Source organism: Crocodylus siamensis, chromosome 5 (assembly GCF_052110815.1).
Source record: "Crocodylus siamensis isolate JL-2025a chromosome 5, ASM5211081v1, whole genome shotgun sequence".
Classification (NCBI taxonomy): domain Eukaryota; kingdom Metazoa; phylum Chordata; order Crocodylia; family Crocodylidae; genus Crocodylus; species Crocodylus siamensis.
In genome coordinates this window covers 78,284,617-78,304,724 of record NC_143399.1, presented here as the reverse complement: position 1 = coordinate 78,304,724, position 20,108 = coordinate 78,284,617, and the positions used below count along the sequence as shown (strand labels likewise).

Genomic DNA, 20,108 nt, shown 5'->3' with positions numbered 1-20,108 from the left:
AAAGCATACTTTGAATCAAAAGGCTCTGATCCAACAAAAGGCAAGAACAAACCTTTCACTTCAGTTGAGTTTCAAGGTTTTTAGATTGTAAGGGCATTCTGTACCTGAGAGGCCTTATACAAAGGCTGTAGCTCCAAGAACTGCTCTAATTAAAGCACCTGCAGCATCTCATGTATCAGCATCCTTGTGCTTTAAAATGGCAGTGAGGGCACTTTAACAAAACCTCATCATATGAGCTTTAGTTTAAGTGTCCCCACTGCCATTTTCATAGATTTCATAGACATTAGGGCTGGAAGAGACTTAGAAGATCATTGAGTCCAGCCCCCCCGCCTGAAGGGCAGGAAGTCAGCTGGGGTCATAGGACTCCAGCAAGTTAAGCATCCAATTTACTCTTGTAGGTGTTCAGTATAGGTGCTTGAACCACCTCCGATGGCAGGCTGTTCCAGACCTTGGGGGCTTGGACAGTAAAGAAATTCTTCCTTATATCCAGCCTGAAATGGTCTTGCAGTAGTTTATAACCATTTGACCTCGTCATCCCTCGGGGCGCTCTGGTGAACAGATGTTCCCCCAGATCCTGGTGGTCACCCCTGATAAACTTATAAGTGGCCACCAGATCACCCCTGAGCCTGAGCTTTTCCAGGCTAAAGAGCCCCATAGCTCTCAGCCTGTCGTTTTCCTGACCTCTGATCATGCATGTGGCTCTTCTCTGGACTCTCTCAAGCTTCTCCACATCCTTTTTGAATTGTGGAGCCCAAAACTAGATGCAGTACTCCAGCTGCGGCCTCACCAAGGCTGAGTACAAGGGGAGAATGACGTCCCGGGATTTGCTCGAGAAGCATCTATGGATGCAAGCCAGTGTTTTGGTCGCTTTACTAGCTGCAGCATTGCATTGCAGGCTCATGTTCATCTTGTGGTCAATGATGACCCCCAAGTCTCTTTCTTCCATAGTGCTAGCCAGCGCAGCACTACCGAGCCTATATGGATGCTGCAAGTTTTTCCTCCCAAGGTGGAGAACCTTGCATTTTTTGGTGTTAAACACCATGAGGTTCTTGTCTGCCCATTTGCTGAACCTGTCCAGGTCAGTTTGGATCACCCTCCTGTCTTCTGGCGTGGATGCTTTGCCCCAAAGTTTGGTGTCATCAGCAAACGTGGCCAGTCCGCTTCTGACTCCAGTGTCTACATCATTAATGTTGAAGTGCAGGGATGTTGATACATGAGATGCAGAGGCTGCTGGAGACGTGATAATTAACACACTCCAGCAGACTTGATTAATCAGACTCTCCACATATCTACAGGTACCCTAAGAATCTGTCTTTACAAAAGAAATCCAAAGCATTTATTTTTACCTTAAGATTAACTATTGGTAAACTGTATCTGTCTGCTTTTCGCACAACTGTGGACAGATCTTGCAAATGTGATGAGAGGAAAGCTCTGTATGTTGACGTTAAACCCGCTGCCCGGGCCTGTTGAAAGCACTGATAATCTGCTCGCATGTCGCCAGAAAATGGAAAATTCAAAGCCACCAGATGCAGCTTGAAAACAGAAAAGAAACAATGACCTTCTCAGTTATAAAATCTGTTAACCAATCCGCATCTTCTTGATGGGGAAAACATGTCCTTGAGGAAAACAGACAGACAGGTAGCTGGGGCTGATATGGAATATCTTTCAGAGTAGAACATTTATTCTAAACCTTTCATGATGAAGAATTATAGTTGCCACCATAACATCACATTTCTTAAATAAGTCATGTTCAGTTTGATGAGCTGCAATCCAGCCCACAGCAGAAATATATTATTATCTTTGAGTAGTTAATACATCCAAACATAAAATTTCAGTTTTAAACTACTGTTGAGATTTGCTAAATAGTAACCCTTCAGTTGTCACCACATTACAAAACCCCAAAACTTGGAAGTGAATAAATAAATAGTTAAGAACATTGTTATGCATTGACCACATAAAATCTATTGTTATCAAATACAATACATATATTTTAATCACAACATAAAAGTTTAAATTCTAATTCATATGTTATTTTTCAGATATGATGTCATCATCTTTCTTTAAATATTGAAACAAAACTTTTCCAAAAATACAAGCTTAGATTTTAAACGATCCTTTTGACAGAAAATATCCATCCCAGTTTCCATGGGAAAGATAAAACAGTTCAAACAGTGCTAATTAAAACCCAGTCATAACCTTAAAAAAGTAGCCTGTATTTTAGATTGAGGCCATTATTTACAGCTAAGAAAATCAGGTATGTTTTTATTACAGGCATATGACAAAGGTTATATATAATCACCAAAGAATAATGCTTAATGAGGCCATTTAAAGGTTTGTACAATTTCTAAATTCTTTGAAAGCTGTAACTGAAATGTCTCAAAATAAGTTCTGTGAATTTAGAGGATATCCTGAAAGCACATGAAAGAGATTTACTTTACTTTGTACACAGATTGCAACTATGCAGCTTCAGTGGTGTCTCTACAATATAATTATCTTACTTACTGATGGTTTTCCAGTGTTAATGTTGGAAAAAGTAGTCAGTGCTGGAAGAGACTGAAAGCCCTGTGGTAGAACACACAGCAACAAATCACTCACAAATATAAATTGACTATGATGTCCAGAGCAGGAAAAACACAACCTTTTTTTACTTCAGTCCGTTGGGGGAAACATCCCAGATCAGCATTTCAGCTGTTCAGTAATATTTCTTAATAAAATAAAAATGGAACTACAGAAATGTGAAATCGTGTTGCTCTGAATGATGATATTCTCAAACTTTAAATTAATGTACTCCTACCAATTTAGAAAGTCACCTAAGCACGTGGTGAAATGCTGTCCTAAACAGAGATGCTTTTTCTAGGTCTCAGAGCCTAACACTTATCTGACTGAGTGAGCATCGGTGGTTGAATGCACTTGGAGATATGCAATGAAGCTGCTAATACTGAATTTGGAGGAGTTGGGGCAAGAATGGATTAAAAACAAAAGAATGAAGGTGAGGTGAGACAAGATATTCAATGCAATGCAAGATATGGACTGCACCATGCCTCAGCAGCTCCCTCAAAGAGACAGGAACAGGACCTACCAGGGGATCAAAGTAGGTCTTTCCCTGTAACAGAGCTTGCCCATATAAAAAATAATAACAACAGAAGCTTAATCTTAGTTAGCCCTTGGCTTATGCTTATCACTGTCTTACAGAGTACTGAAGTTACATGCTAGGTGTTAAGGACTTATATCTACTTAACTTGGAAGTTTCTCTGAAACTAACCCTGGGCTTGATATGGCTCATTTCCATATTCAAAACTAGGGCATGGACTATTTGAACACTGCTTCAAAGATGCCTTTTGCCTCAGCAGTATGCAGAACCTCATAGGTAGGGGCCTACTGAAATTGCATTTTTGTGATTTTTGCAGAACTGTGATTTTGGGTGGCCTCTGTGAAAAAGCACAGGTTCCCTGGAAACCCCCCCCCCAAAATACTTACTGAATACATGCTGGCTCCCTCTGGGGAGTCAGCAGTCTTTGTGGCCACTGCAGCCCAGTGACACTGGGGGGGAGGAATGGCTGCTGTCACATCAAGGTGACTGCCACCTCTGTCCCTCACTGCTGACTGGATGCGAGGGCTGTTTGTCATATGGTCTCATCTCTCTCCACCAATCGGTGGTGAGGGGCAGGGCCTTTGCAGCTAATCAGCAGTGAAGGGTGTGGCCATATGACAGCCCTCACAGCCAATCAGTGGGGAGGGGCAGGGCCACCAAGGCCCCTCAGCCAATGAGAGGTGTACTGTCCCCACCATGCTTGGCCTGTGAAAATGGGTGCTGGCCCTGCGATCTGCCTGCAAAATCATTGGCAGCCACCTTGAGTTCAGTAGACTCCTACTCTTAAGTAAACAGAGTAGCCAATGCCTAGTCATAACCAATTAGGGAACTCATGTAGTGACATGACCAATGTGCAGGGCTGAAGGTCACCCAGGTTAGAATTCCTGCTCACCCACCGCCCCGAAAGCCTGTTGTGGGGGAGCCTGTATACAATATCTGCCAAATGTTCCCCCAGTTTCTGCTTAGTCAGACCCACAAATTTGCACAGTCCAAAAGAGTTTTGCACTTACATGGCTTGAAACTGCTGGAGGAGGAGGGCTGTCAGCAGGGATGGGAATTAATTCTCCCAGCTGGAAGGACAGAGAATGAAGAGGGAAATAGAAACATATAAAAATGAAAAAATTACAGCAATTAAGAAAGTACTGCATGAAAGGAAAGTATTTGTACCAGCTCTCCCTTCTTTGAGAATATTTGCAACAACTTCATTGAAGATAGGAGAGTTGAAGCGAATCAGGAAGCAGTGCTATAATACCTGCAATTTTCTCCAGCCATTTCGAACACGGATAAAGACCTCGCTGTTTTCACGCAGATAGATTAATGTTCCTTCTGCCACCAAGTGAGCCTTTTGCAGCATACCCTCAATATTTCTGAATGTTGTAACCTGTCAAGTAATCAAAAATAAAATAAAATAAACCCCATGCCTAGAAGCATGAGATGCAAAGGACATTTACAGATAAATACATTCATTTGAAGAATGCCAGTAATGACAAGACATTTTCATTTCACCCAACTCTTCTTGTGAAACATAATGTAAGCATAAGCTTTTAGAACAGTAGGGAGTGTAGGCCAAATTCACTTATGTTGTATCTCCACTGATTTAAACAGAATTACACAAGGGGTATATTTTGTTTTGTATGAGATAAATACACTGTTACAACTTGGTACAATTGGCTGGGGCCGCAGAATTTGAAAGATGATTTGGAAGTTTCAAAAGAGATTCAGCAACAGTAGCTGGAGTGAAGCAGGATGCAGTTTGTAAATTATATCTCATTCACTGAGCTAACAAAATCAATTTCTGTTACTATCATATTTGTCTTACTGTTCTGATCCAATTAGCAAACTTAATTCAGACATTTAGTTTATTGATTTCTATGAGACATAATCTCTAACCGAATCTAAAGGAGAATGCAGAACTAATCAAATAATTAAACAAGGTTTAGATGAGTGGTTTTCTCCAGCTGGTACTTTAGAAAGAAACCAGTTTCAAAGTATAGCATCTTAGAATGAAGGTGACTATAGAACAGTGATTCTCATTCCCTGGGGTGCTGCCAGATCCTTTGAAGAGTGCCATGAGGTGTAAGGAGAAGTGAAGGCTCAGGGGTGACTTGGTGGCAGCCTATAAGTATATAAGGGGTGTGCATCAGAAACTGGGAGAATTTCTGTTCACCAAGGCACTCAAAGAGAAGACAAGGTCTAATGGTCACAAACTCTAAGAAAACCATTTTAGACTGGATATAAGGAACAACTTCTTTACTGTCCGAGTTCCCAAACTTTGGAAAAGACTCCCACCAGAAGTGGTGCAAGCACCTACTCTGGATGCCTTTAAGGCATGTCTGGATGCTTATCTTGCTGGGATCATTTGACCCCAACAGACTTCTTGCCTCTTGGGTGGGGGGCTGGACCCAATGATCTTGCAAGGCCCCTTCCAGCCATAATGTCTATGAAATCTATCAGATATGCAGAAAAACACAGGCTAAGTCTCATCTCTGCCTGGCTAATTCCCAACCCTCACTACTTCATCCCCCTGCAAAAAGATAAGCACTGTAATATATAAGTCAGTTTTTGAAATTGGGTGCAACTCAATTCACAAAAGTTATGGAGGGGTACCTTGAGTCCAGTGAGATGTGCCTCAAGTCCAAAAAAGGTTAAGAATCACTGCTGTAGCAGATTGCTTTACTATTCTGAGATGTCACTTGTTAGCTGGCTATGATCAGATCACTGTGCTTCACTGATTTCCGATATCAAATGTATTCAGTTTATAAGTAAATATTATGTTGTCTGGTACTGATTACAGAAGGTCTCTTCATTTTAAGCTGCTCTTCTGGCTTGTTGATTGATGCTTAATAGCACTATATTATGTTGAATGGTTGGGAGAAACAATTGGAAGAGATGGCAACCTTGACTGAAGGTTTGGATGGGAAGCAGTCCTGCAGGTATCGTATGGGGAGGTCTAGTAATTTCTATTATATTTGAGGTGCTGGGAGATTTGATACGGCTAAGTAAACTGGATGGTCTGCTTATTAAGGCATTTGAAAATGAATGCCAACAATGCTAAGGCCATTCAAGGAGCTTTTGGTGGAATTTAGCAGAAACCTGAATAAACAAGTCTCTCAATAAACAGGTTCTTAACTTGCATACGGGACCTCTACCTAATACAGGATGTATACGGTTCCACTATGGGAAACACCTTGCTGGACTTGGCAGGGAATCTGCAGGTACAAGGTAACCTAGGGGATAGCGACAATCGATTGACTGAATTCACCGTCCGGTGAAGGGTGGGTAAACTAACCAGCACAGCTGAAGTGTCAGACTTCAGAAAAGATTCTTCAGCATGCTCAGGAGATTAGTTAATGAGGTGTTAAAGCTCAAGAGCATTGGCAAAATGGGGGTCCAGGAAGGGTGGTTGTTCCTCAAGGGAGTGATCCTACAGGCACAGAAGAAGACAATCCAATAAAAGTGGGCAAAGGGGCCAAGAAGCCCTCTTGGCTGAAAGGGAAGTCTAGGAAAGCCTAAGGGCAAAGAAAGAGGTAAACAGGCTATGGAAACAGGGGTAGCTACCAAGGAGGAGTATACTTCCCTGGCTTGCACTTGCAGGGAATCAGTCAGGAAGGGCAAAGCAGGATTAGAACTTAAGTCTGGTAACAAAAATTAAGGACAACAAAAAGTCCTTCTTTAGGTATATAGGGAGCAAAAGGAAGGTGCAGGGTAGCATAGGACCCCTCCAGGACAAACTGGTGACAGACAGGGGGGACAAAGCTAAGCTCTTCAATGAGTTCTTTCCATCTGTATACTTAGACACAGGCCAAGAAAAATCTCCCAATTGGATCATAGGTGAAGGGTCACTTGGAGAGGCTAGATGTGTTCAAATCAGCAGGCCCAGATGATTTTCATCCAAAGGTGCTAAAGGAATTGGCCAGAGTCATAGCAGAGTCACTGGTACGGCTGTTTGAACACTCATAGTGATCTGGTCACATCCCAGAGGACTGGAAAAGGGCCAATTTGATCCCTATTTTCAATAAGGGCAGGGGGAAGGAACTGGGAAACTGTAGGCCAGTTAGTCTCACCTCTGTCCTTGGGAAAACTCTGGAAAAAATCATTAAGGATCACATTTGTGGGAGACCAGCAGGGGAAATAATGCTGAAAGGAAATCAGCACAGGTTCATTACAGGTAGATCCTGCCTGACTAACCTTGTTTCTTTTTATGACCAAGTCACAAAATGCTTAGATGTAGGAGTCGAGGTAGATGTCATCTACCTAGACTTTAAGAAGGCCTTCGATACGGTATCACATTCCGTTCTCATAAATAAACTGAGAGGCTGTGATGTAGATGATTACATGGTCAGGTGGGTGGCAAATTGCCTTAGGGGTTGCACTCAGAGAGTGATGGTGGATGAGTTGATATTGACCTGGAAAAATGTGGGTAGTGGAGTCCCACAAGCCTTGGGTCCTTGGACCAGAGCTATTCAATGTCTTCATCAGTGACTTGGATGAGGGCATGGAGACCACCCTGTCCAAGTTAGCAGATGATACCAAATTATGGGGCTAAGTTGACACACCAGAGGGTAGGGAACAGATCCAGGCCGATCTGGACAGGTTGGAAAAATGGGCAGAATGAAATAGGATGCAGTTCAACAAAGACAAGTGCAAAGTGCTGCACCTGGTCAAGAAGAACCACCAACACACTTACAGGCTGGGGGATGACCTTCTCAGCAGGCACAGCAGTGGAAAGGGATCTTAGAATCATAGTTGACTCCAAGATGAACATGAGTCGTTAATGTGATAGGTGGTTCCAGGCTACAAGGAGCACGCAGAAATAATACTACCAGTGGGCAAACCACCCCCAAGGTCTGCACGGTCTGGGTATCCTGGGCTGCACAGAGCTCTAATACAGACCAAAGCCCAGGTGGTGGCAGCAATTACCCCAGACTTGTGGGTGTGCTCCAGGAAGGGGGTCAGCTGGACACAGGCACCCCAGGGGAGACACCTGAAGCATGGTGTTAGTTGGGCACAGGGAGGTAGGTGGCTCAGTGTAGTAGCACCCCCTACTGTCCTACCACAGGATAAACCCATGCAAAAATAACCCAGAGCTTATACTTCAGCAAGCAACTCCCTCTGAGCATGAGTGATTTAGATTGGTCTGGGAATTAGCCTAGTCAGAGTTGGGGGATAGGAAAAGTGCAGCCCTGAGGTGGGGTTCACTTTCCTAGCCCTGGGACTGCACTCTGAACATTTACATTCAGTAGACTGGGTTAACCCATTCCTGATCTAACTTAATTCACCTCCTCAGGTGAACTAAGTTAGACTGGGCTACCCTTTTTTTGCCTCACCAAATGTGTGTACAGATCAGCACTTAGATTGACTTAACTCTAGTTAGGTTCATATAAATGTAACATCTACACATACCCAGAATCCTCTTCATTCTACTTCTCACTTCTTTGGATAAGAAGCTGATAGTAAGCCCACAAACACAGCTTTCCTCTGTTCTATTCTATTCCCTCTCTCTTCCCATCTACTGTTTCACCAGAAGTGAGGCATCAGTGGCTCAGAAGCAGCTCTAACTTGCTTTGTCTTCTACAGAACTGTTTCCAATGACTTACAAAGCAGCTAGAAAAGTCAAATTTTGAAGTTTTTGTCTCTTACCAGGTTCCTGGTTCCTGGTAATCCTGGTTCTCCTGGAGGCCCTGGTGGCCCTGGAATTGCAGCTGCTAAAATAAAGCAAAAATTTACTTTGTAGGTCTTTCTTCTTGGAAGACAGACAGAGAAAACTTGGTTGTGCTGTGCAGGGTAAAGTTTTTGACAGTGAGAGTTCATGGTAATGTGTTTGCTTAGCAGCTTGTCCCAGCTTGGACATTTTTGAGCATCCCCTGACCAGCTGCTCTCAATTACATACACCAAAGCAACAATGCAACTGGGAGAGTGCTCCAGGGTCATCCCTACCCACTGCTTTCCAGCATGCTGCAGATTGGGGTCACAAGAGCAGTTATACAAGGATGCCTAGAGTATCTCCTCTAGTATATATCTGAGTTTAGATTGTGCCGGGGCAGTGGGTGGGTAGGACCATGCTTAGGAACAGTCAATTGGAACACGCTACTGTTGTACTGTAGACAAGCCCAAAGTCCTGAATAAAAAAATATGCAGAATATATATTTTACAAAGATTTTAAAACCAGTTTTTGTGATTTCATTTTTTGTTTGCATTCTTACATCTGGCTGCCTTACGCATCTGTTCTGCAAGCTTTTATGCACATGTTTAACTTTAACAAGACTAATTCCTGTTTACAGGGTTATGTTAAGCATGTGTGTACTTGCAGGGTGAAGGCCCTGGTTACCATTTATACAGAGTTTGCAGGATGCCATACAATACTCTAAAAATAACCTAAAAGATGTTTTCTATACATCAAAAATTCAGAACTATAGGCCAGCTGTGACAGAACTATAGGTCAGCTTTAAGGGCTGAGAGCAGGCAGCTGGCAGGTACAGGCCAGCCCTGCTGAGGCAGCCATTTTAGATCCTGGCTCTCACTGCTGAGGCAGTTCACTGCAAGCAGCTAGAGAAGCAACAACATCCTGAGCTGCTGCTCATGTAACACCTTGGTGGTAAGGGAGGAACTATGGGGATGGCAGGAGGTTCCTACAGACCCAGTGGGGTCCAGAGCCCCAGAAAAAAGCCTTGGGCCTAGCTAGAACAAGGCCCAGCTTAGGCATGAGGCTAACAGCTGACAGGCCTACAAGGGGGCTAGACAAGCTCTGGAGTAGAAGAGGGCTCTCTGGTTGGACTCAGGTGTATGGGGGTCAGCAGCTGCTAGGTTGACCCTCTGGTCCCTCGCATTGGTCAATGCAAGAGGACCAGGGCTGAAGGGCAATTAAGCCCAATGTCAGGGGAAGGCCAGGACCACTGTGAGCTATCTGGCACCCTGACTGGTGTGGAGGCAGCACCAAAGTCAGTAAGGGCTGGAGGTCCCTTTGACTAGGGGTCGGGGTGAGGGGGACAACACAGCTGAAGATGGTAAGGGTCCGTCAGCATGCAGGCTGTTATAAGATCAGAATGGGACCAGAGTGAGAGCTGAACCCAGTAAGAGACAAAGCCCAAGGACAGCATCCAGGAGCCCCAATGAGGGAGCTAGACCAGGGCAGGTAGGCCTGCTTGGTCCTGGGTAAGACTGAAAACTGTACCCTTCCAGGGAAGGGTGGTCAGCTGGGGCTGTCTATAGTAGGACAGTCCCCCAGAAATGCTAGGTCAGTTACCTCCCTGGTGAAAGGTGGGTAGAGGCACCTGATAACCCCAGCCCCCACCACTCAGTGGGTCATTAAGACCAGAGGGTAGCAGGGCCAGGCATGCCTATGGGAGAGGCACCTGAGCCCATGGGTGTGTAATACCCTGAGACCCCAGCATAGGGATGGAGTGTGGGCCCCAGTGAGTGGGACAGAGTAGTTACCCTGGTGAAGGGGTGGAATACTGAGGACCCAGAGAAGGGGGCATGTGTTGAGGCCACAGGAAAGGGGCATTTAGGCCCCGGTAAGTCTTGTTCACTCTGAGCCTTGAGCTAGTGAATTTAGGAATGAAGACTCCATATTTAGGAGGGAAGGAAGGAAGTATTTCTTCATCAGTTTGAACATGCATGCATCACATCACGTCAGTGGCTGTTTGAAACTGCTCCGAGGTTTGGAATGCCACAAATAATTCTTGCTAGTTGAATCTCAGTAGGTGTGGCTACATGTATAATTAATGTGACTGAATATACTCTGGTTCAGTTTGAGCTGAATTTGATCTCACCTTCTTTTAAGCACAGTAACTTATTGATGACTTATATCTGATGGAACTATCCAGCAGCACAGTAAATTAGTCTACTGTGCCCTAATTGCCATGCATGAGTAGATGGTGACGCTTACTGTGCAGCAAATTACTCTGATATGCAGTAGAATGTCTTGTGTAGACGTGCCCAATAAGAGCTAAATAGCTCCTTGGGAGTTGAATATAGCTCCTTCCATTCATGTTTAGCTACATGTGTTTGGTCCAAACTAGAGAGTCCCAGCTTGGCTAAGCGAGGCAAAGGAGAGTGTGATAGGGGTGCTTTAGGGAGGGGGAAAAGCTGTATGGAAATGGAAAGCACAACTGGGGTGCACTGAGGAGTGGAAAGAGACAAGAGTATAGTCAAGGGATAGTTTTTTAGATAATCTGGGAGTCTGAAAGCTGGTGTCTCCAAGCACCCTAGAGGAATTTGAGTTACATTTTCTTAATTTCTCAGAATAAATACAAACAGTCTCTAGCCACGCCCAGCCCTGCCCCATGATTCCTAGAATCTGTACTTGAAGTTTCTGAAGCCTGTCAACCATACAAACTGCACCATGGGCTCTACAGAACAGAGAATACTGGCACATGATATTTACAAACTGGAGGAGAAATCCCATGTGGTAATTTTCCTTCTATCCAAAAAGCTCTGGTGAGGGTAGGTGGCTGGATTTAACATGGTATTCCAACTGTTCTTCATCCATGGCCCATCAGAAACATTTCTTAGGTATCTTGCCTGTCATGTGAGTTGTGGGATGAGTTACAGAAAAAACAACGAGAGAAGACAGCATGATCCGTTAGGCAGGGGGTGCAGCCGGGGCTACCATCCCTGCAGCTTTCACCCTGCTGTGCCTTAACACACACAGGGTCATCTATGTCACGAGTTTTGCCTGCCAGCAGTTTCAGGTGCAATTCCCCACAAACCTCTGCACCTATGTCATTGAAACTTGGCAAACTTTGAGGCCTCACCAGGGGATAAAACCCCTGCAGATTTCACCCCCCTGTGGTGTAATACATACATGTGACATGAGTTTTGCTTTCAAATATTTGAGGTACAGTTTCCCCCCAAACCCCTGCACCAATCTTCTTGATACTTGGCAGGCTTCATGCTCTCAGCAGAGGCTACCATCCCTGCAACTTCATCCAAATCAGACAAAAAAACAACCAGGTTATGGCCAGATCTCCAAAGTGGCTCTGAAGCTTTTCTGAAGTGCTTCAGAAGTTCCAAACCACTAACAAAGCCAGTGCTTTGATCCAGAGATGCCGCTTTGGATGCTGTTTCGGATGCTGAAACGTCTGAAGCTTCTTCAGATCCGAAGCATGGTCCGAAGCCTCGCACGGCCCTAGAGAACGTATGTTTGTTATTGTTAAACTACACCTAACACTGAAATATCTTTCCAAACTTAAATATTAAAATTCCGGTGCTGTTGAAATGATCCCTTTGAAATAACTGCTATGTGCCAGATGACAAGGGCAGGAACTTCTTGTTTTCCACCATACAGCATACAGGAGCTTTGATGGAGCTAACCAGAACCCTTGTAAATGGAAGTTAAGTTACTACCCACACATCCATCATGTAGCTGAATAAACAAGCTTCACATAAAGCCAGGACAAGGAGGAGGTCACGGAGGACTAAGATCAGTGGCAGTACAGCTAACACAGCAAATGTTCCATGTTATTTTGGTTACTCTGACTGTGTCTGTCAAGAAATTATAGAAGTGCTTGGCATTAAGGACATGAAAGATGCTAGTAACATTTTATGAATATGATATATAGCTATATTTAATTACTAAGACTGTTGTTTACTGGAGCCTGAATTCTATTTGTTCCTGGTCATCTAAACAATACACCCATACACAATAAGTATGTGTATGTGCTCTGCATGCCTTCCTATAATCAACCACAAATGCAGAGCTACGTGTCAAGGAATAGAATTTGTCTAGGTACTTGTGTGCCAAAAATGGCATGTAAGAAGCCAAAGCATGACCATTTATGCAACTAGGAAGGGAATATAATGCTAAGGGGTAGTTGTGTGTAACTATAAAAAAGGGAAGTAGTAAATATTTCTGACAGCTGCATATTTACTGATAATTAAAAGAAAATGTGAAAAACGTACTGCTTGGAAATCTATTCCCAGCCCTCTGGTCAGGGGCATAAACCAATCTGACTAAATTCAAGAGGTACAGGTGACAAATATCTGGGACACTGATAATAGACCTGGCTCCTGAAGATGGCGGCTGGGAACAAAGGTGAGGGGAAAAGGGACTGTGGGAAAATTATGCCAGAATGTAGAGCAGGAGCAGTAAGAGTTAAAAGATATAGGTCTGAAGTTGAGTGGAAGGCAACACGATGCACCAAAATATTTGGAATCTATTCAAGAATATTCTGAGATGGACAGTAGTAGTACAAACTGGTACAATATATAAGGAAACCATATAGGCTGGTACAAACAAGCCTGGTACAATATTTACAATGTAAGTTTATAAATCAGCAAATTGTAAGGTTCATTGCACAAAAAGTGATTCAGTCATATACGGGCAATGATGAGTGTTTAGTTCATGATCAGTAACATGACTAGTTCATAGTGGCATGGTCAGCAATACAAGTGGTTATAGAAACGTGACCAAAACAATTTGGAGATGTATAAGCCCTTTAAGGTATGACAGGGTAAAATAAAAACCCACCTTGCATTTGTGTTTAACCTTGCCCTATCCCTGGTACTGGCCATTCTGATCAGCTGGCTGATAGGATGAGTAAAGGTACACTAAGTTTATTTGAACTGTGTTGTGGTAGGACCTAACTGGGCCTTGGAGGCAACAACAAGAAAAAAAAAACCACGATTGCAACTGAGCTCTTACATGTGGAGTCATTAGTTTGCCTGTGCAGGAAACTTACCATGGCAAAAAGGGTTGTCCTCACCCAGACAGTGCTACTCAGCACCAGCTGTCTCCTGGACCCGAAGCAGTGCCACTGCATTCATTGTGGTGCCATGGGCAGATTGATAAGCACTGTTACTCAAGGGTGCTAACAGCTGGAAGAAGCATTGTGCAAATGTGGCTATACTGCTTCTGATGCAGGAGCCAGTCTGTGCAGAGCAGCATGGTGTGCTTGAGGATGTATTTCCTGATACAGCAGTTTATGGAACAGACATGCCCACAGACATCCTGGTAGCCTGCCAGTGGTGTTAACAATACCTTTGCTCTTGTTTTTCTCTGTTTCTTCTTTTGTGATTACTTAATATTTTGTTCTTGAATGGCTTGCTTGGCTGACTGTACTCTCAGACAGCTCCTGGCTCTAAGAGGGAAGAGAATCACAGGCTCCAACCCAGTCAGGCTTGTTGAGTAATCCCAATGGTACACAGGGTCTCAAGCTGTGAGGCCTAGTCTGGGAGTGGAAGCACCACATAATTCCAACACGGGACAGGCGAGAGGCCTCTCACCTGGAAAGATGCACTCAGGAAGACTAGAGAGGTCATGCACTGTGACACCTGATTTACAGCTAAGTTTTCCCAGGGTTTGAGAAATAAGAGCCCCTGAGAAAGTACTTTGGATACAAACTGAGAGGTACTGAAGCCAGTTGTGGGCTCAGCTGGTTTACAAAGCTCCTCCCTCTCATTTGAACAGATGAGTTATATTTCCTCCCCTTGCTAATCCAGTAACTACAAAATTGACCAAAGCATAAAAAGCAACTACAAAAATCAATGCGGTTGAAACATTCTTATGGCTGTTTTGTTGAGACTCTGTAGTACTTCTGTGCTTAAAAGCAGATATTGAAAGGGGCATTGCCTTTATATTAGAGAGATACCTTTTGCTGCTTCCATGAAAATCCCCCCATTTTGACAACATGAAGCCTACTAACATTGCCATTTCCACATGCTCAGTAGCAATCTGGTGAAATTCTCCACACATTCCATCTCAACTAAGCATGCTTGTTTTCTATGGTGCTTTCTGAGCCTGCACCAGAACTGGGCTTAGCAGGACCCTCCTTTGCAATTACTCCTCTTGGCTGTCACAAGCTGCTGTGGCACTAGTTAGTGGAAATGTGCTCTCAGTCCTAACTTCCCCAACAACTTAAATCCAGACAGTGCAGTGGATAAGGAAGCAGCCTGACTCAAACCTGGAGGTCTGAGGAGTAGAGGCAAGGTGCAGGGAGCCTGCAAGCATGTACATTCAGACCCTCTCACCTGAGCCATATATTGCTGGAGGTCCTGGGGGCCCAGGAGGGCCTGGTGGGCCAGGAGGGCCAACTTTTCCATACCCTGGAGACCCAGGCAGGCCAGGTAATCCTGTGGGCCCTCTGGGCCCCACAACGGAGTCCCCCTTTGGTCCCTGTCAAGACAGAAAATATTTTTATTTTTTATGTAGAAATTAAGTGGGTGAAACTGCCTGGACACACAAAAGCTTAACACCAACCCAGCATGCCCTTGCATTGGTCTGAATAAGGGATAGAGGCATGACACACAGCCCTGCATTTAGCTAACTATATAGCATCCAGTGCAGAACTATCTGGGGAAAAATCATGGGTAAAACTATCATATGTGGGGGAAAGTGACACCAATGTTGGTATTATGTATTCTGGGGTAGCTGTTTGCTAAATCTCACCAGGCTATTCTTGCCTACTCCACCCCGCTTACTGGCTAAATACTGTACTAGCACCTACTGTGGCAGCTACCCAGAAGAGCTGGTCGTCTGCTCTGGACACTGATGTTGCTCAGACTGGTGCATAAATTATGTGCGTTACTTCAGCATTAGTAAGTCACATGTCCAGGCCCTGAGTGAGCAACACGTGCACCATGGTCTCCAGGGACAAGTTTCAAAACCAGAAATCTAAATGTAGGTCTTTACATATTGACATGTAAGTCTGATAAAGCGATTGGCTTTTTGGAAGCAAAACCTAGGAGATAGCATCAGACTCTACAAAAATCACTGGAAGTAGGCGTAGTCTATACCCCTCCCAGTTCCAGTTAGCCTATCTGCCTTAGTGCAGTGCTACAAGCAAGCTACTTAGCTCTGCTGAGAGGCAAGGCTGATTAGGCTGTACAATATCACTGTACATCTTAACCTTGCATTCATAGCTGAACCTCACATAGACCATATCCTATTTCACCTATTAGGCATTTAAGTGGACTTAGGCACCAAAGTGGGATTCTTCTCCACCCTGTTGAAGTCCTGAAAATCCATTCCTTCAATTGGTTTTGCAACACACAATCATCTGCCCCTTAAGACTGAGTCATAAAAGACAGGGAGGAACAGTCTGGCTTTTGCATTAACTAATCTTCAGGGACTTGAGCAGGGTGGAATAGGATCATACTTAGGGGCCAAAGTCCAATTAGATGCCCAATAGGTGAAATAGAATCGGGACTTAAATATATATTGTAGCACAACATATAAGTTGTTCTGATAACCTCTCTCATCACAACCACCACCCAGCTGTCTTCCATGTCCCTGGTCCTGCCACCTCCCTCTTAACAGAAAGCTTCATTTCTCTATGGCTGCCAATCCATGAGTGCCAGAACACAGCATCTTGAAATGGTAGAGGCTGGTACTCCCTATGCAAGGTAGCATATCCCATCAGACTCGACTGCATATATAAGAACATCTCCAGGTCATACACTAGAAATGCCTGGCCCTTGTTTACTGGAGGTGGTGAAGACTGGTTTCTAGTAGTAGGAAGTGGGGCCAAATAAGACTCATTGCAGGAAATGTCCTTGCCTCACACTCCTTCCCACTTGCCACAAAATTTCCTTCCTGTCTGATGTACTTTACCCTCATGGAACTCAGACAACCCCATGTTAAAGCTAGTTGCCAGGTATTGAAGCTAGTTGCTGTCCACCTGGGGCTTAGCTAGTTTATCAAGGATCAGCAGAGCTGAGTCTAGAGCAGATGGTATGGTGATTAACACAAGATAAAAAAAAAACTAGGCAGAGATTAGATAGTAGCTGACTTTTATTGGAATTGTTCAGGCTGCCACAAATTTAGCTTTCCATTCATTTTTCTGAATTACTGGAATGGAAATACCATGAATTAACTACCTGGCCACCTTTTTTCCAGTGAGTCACTAAGCAACAAGACAATGACTACAAATTGTGTTGCTGAGTGAGGGACCATATCACTTACAACAAGTCCAGGTCTTCCTGGGGGCCCAGGAGGCCCTGTCATAAAGAACCCTCCACTTGGCTCCCCCTTTTCTCCTTTTAAGCCAGGCTCTCCACTGTCTCCTTTCTCGCCCTAAGAAGAGAAATATATGAAAACATTGAGCTGAATTCAGACTGAAATTGTACAATGATCTTGTAAAGTTACACTATAGGTTTCAACTTAGTACAGCATAATATGAGTTTAAAATCTGTTTCTTGGTATCACTCCCTTCTTCCATGACATAGAATGAAAACCTACATTTTCCCCCCTCAGGATACAAGGGCAAGATTTCTCTAACATACAGAAGAGAAAATTATGAGGAGATACTGTCTTTATCTTACTTCTGTTTCTGCTATCTTACAAAACAAAAATCCACATGGCATTGCAAATTTATCAACTTGGAATCTGGAGGCAAAACAGTGTCAGTAATGAGAGGTGGGATTTTCTACCCACTTTTACTTATTCTCTGAAAAAAGCGAAAGAAAAGTTTTGCCAGGTGGAGTAGATTTTTAAAGGCATATAGAAAAGTAAGGATTATAGTACATGGGATGTGGGGGGAAGCAAGAGAAGAAGACAGGACAGGAGAAGAAGAAACATACATATGACCATCTCTTGGATTTCTCTTCTTCTCTCATCCTACTTAGATGTCTATCCTCTGGTTGCCAAAAGGAATGACAGGATGGAAGAAGGAACCTTGAAATATAAAGTCATTATTTTCCCACAGACTAAGAACCCCATCGACAGGAAGTATCACAATATTTCTGGCATTATGTTGGGGTGTTGCTTTCTCTTCCATCCTTTTGGTCTTTTCCACCTGTTCTTGCTGGGATACAAGTCAGAATGGAGAAGGCAGCAGAAGCAAGAACTGTGTGGTGCCGAGACTGAAGGCAACATAAAGGAGGTAGAACTAGGCACAAACAGCATATGCAATTGAGGGATTTCTCCCTTTTGTTTTCTAGTAAACAGAACTGTTATGTGTGTTGTGTGGCACTTCGTCATGTGAGGGGACTAATGCAAAACCATCACCATATTTGGATCATAGATGTCAAATATGGCCTGTGGGCCAGATCCAGCTTGTGGAGTAGTGTATCTGGCCCACTGGACTACCAGCAGTCACCAGAAGTTGGGAGCCATGGCTGACATGAGTGTCTTGCTACAGAAATCTGGGGACCTTGGGTGCCTGGTGGACACGAGTATTTGCGGCAGGAGGGCAAGCCAGGGCTGACATAGCCCTTGTTGTCCTATGGCTGGGTTGATTTGCCTACTGCCACCATGACCCAAGTCCACAGCCACTAACTGTGCTGCCACCACTGCTGCATGTCCATGTTGCCTTCGTGTGCTTCAAGAAGGACCTAGAGCTGAAATTGTCACCTCCATGGGCCCTATGTGTGACCTAAAGCCAGAACTATCACCTCTGTGTGCTCTGTGTTGGAGTCAGTCTACCACACTGGCATGAAACATGTTTGGAGCAGCAGCTCCAGCTCTGGCATAGGGTATGCAGCATACAGCACATGGTGGGAGCTGGAGCCACACCTGCCACAAGCACTGGATGGACCACCAGATCCATCCTGTGCCTTGGGCTAGATCCAGTCCACAAAGAACCTTGCTGTCTGGACCCAGTCTGGGGCAGGAGGTGAGTTTAACACCCCTGTGTTAAATCAAATTAGGCACATCATATCCATCTTCCAGTATATGCACACTATGCATTATGCCATAGAAATAAACATTGATTTACATGAGTAGAAACAAAGCTGAACAAAGTCCTCAACTTGATAACGTTTCTTCAGGGGGATTGGTAATATACTATTATATGCTATGATTTCTTCTAGTGACACTATGATGTAATATTCTGATAACATAACATAGATCTTATGCTAATATAAGACTGATAACAGTTCTATTTCAGTTACAGCAAAATAAAAGCATCTTAATGTTCCATTAGTCTTTAATTCCATTACTTAAAGTAATCCATATTTGGGGAATAGGTGAATACTGGCAATAGGGAGATACCAAATGTATATAGGTTACTTAATAGGCTATTCTGGGAAACAAGTAAGTGAGGAAAGAACAGGTGCCTCTCAGTAATTTTACTTATTTATTGTATCAGGTCTGAAAACAGGATGAACAGGATTACAAATACATTATTTTTTTATGTATTAACTGAAGCTAAACCTGCTTTAGCAGCCTTTGTCTATACAAATGTTCTCTTACTCTTCTAGTGATATGAAAGATTTTGGGAAATGTAGAGGACTTAACTTATGCTAGTTAATTTCATGAAGAAAATAACAAAGAACAGCTCAAATTAAGAAAGTCAGTGAAAAGAAAACATCTAATTTCTAAACCCTACTGAATGATCATTCTTGTATACTCCTGATATACAATTTATGCTTCTATTTGGAAAATTCTACAATAATGAAAATAACTTTTTACTACAAAGTAATCTGAATAATTATATAACATATCATTTTGTAATTACTGGTATAAATCTGTATTTTGGATATTCCAAAATTGTGGATGTTCAGCCTCCACAAAAGAAGGCTGAGAAGACATCTTGTGGTCTTCTACAAATTCATCAGGGGGGAGGGGGTGGAGCAAGGAACAGGGGATACTCTGTTTACCAGGGTGCCCCTTGGGGTTACTAGGAACAAAGGCCATAAACTGACAGAGAGCAGATTTAGATTAAACATTAGGAAAAATTACTTTACGGTGAGGGTTGCCAAAATCTGGGATGGGCTTCCAAGGGAGCTAGTGTTCTCCCCTACCTTGGAAGTATTTAAGAGAAGATTAGACAAGCACCTAGTTGGGGTCATTTGACCCCAGCACTCTTTCCTGCCCAGGGCAGGGGTGTGGACTCGATAATCTGCTGAGGTCCCTTCCAACCCTAAAAATCTATGAAAACTATGAAAATCTATTTTCCTATTAATAATTCATCTTATGTTTAAAAAATGATAACATTTAGGGTTAAAAAACTGAGCAGAAGTCAAATGCAAGTGGGAATAATTACCTTTATGCTGTTAACAAAGTGGCTGAAATGTGATGAAGGTATAGAAGGACCTGAAAAATTAAGTACATGATTTTAGTATGAGTATTACCTAT

The 20,108-nt window shown here is 43.5% G+C and overlaps 1 protein-coding gene across 2 annotated transcripts in view; it reads right to left on the bottom strand.

The window, feature by feature from the left end:
• The window catches only part of COL15A1 (collagen type XV alpha 1 chain), a 285,296-nt gene that overhangs the window by 15,879 nt on the left and 249,309 nt on the right, over positions 1-20,108 (bottom strand). Inside the window, exons 34-41 of one of the 2 annotated variants that reach the window (XM_090049302.1) lie at positions 20,017-20,066; positions 16,995-17,105; positions 15,062-15,206; positions 8,732-8,793; positions 4,344-4,472; positions 4,102-4,161; positions 2,503-2,562; positions 1,347-1,532 (exon numbers count right to left, since the gene is read on the bottom strand). In XM_090049302.1, coding sequence (XP_089905428.1) covers positions 1,347-1,532; positions 2,503-2,562; positions 4,102-4,161; positions 4,344-4,472; positions 8,732-8,793; positions 15,062-15,206; positions 16,995-17,105; positions 20,017-20,066 — 803 coding nt within the window. Of the gene's footprint in view, positions 1-1,346; positions 1,533-2,502; positions 2,563-4,101; positions 4,162-4,343; positions 4,473-8,731; positions 8,797-15,061; positions 15,207-16,994; positions 17,106-20,016; positions 20,067-20,108 lie in introns of both variants that reach the window. The other variant, XM_090049301.1, reaches the window with a different exon arrangement.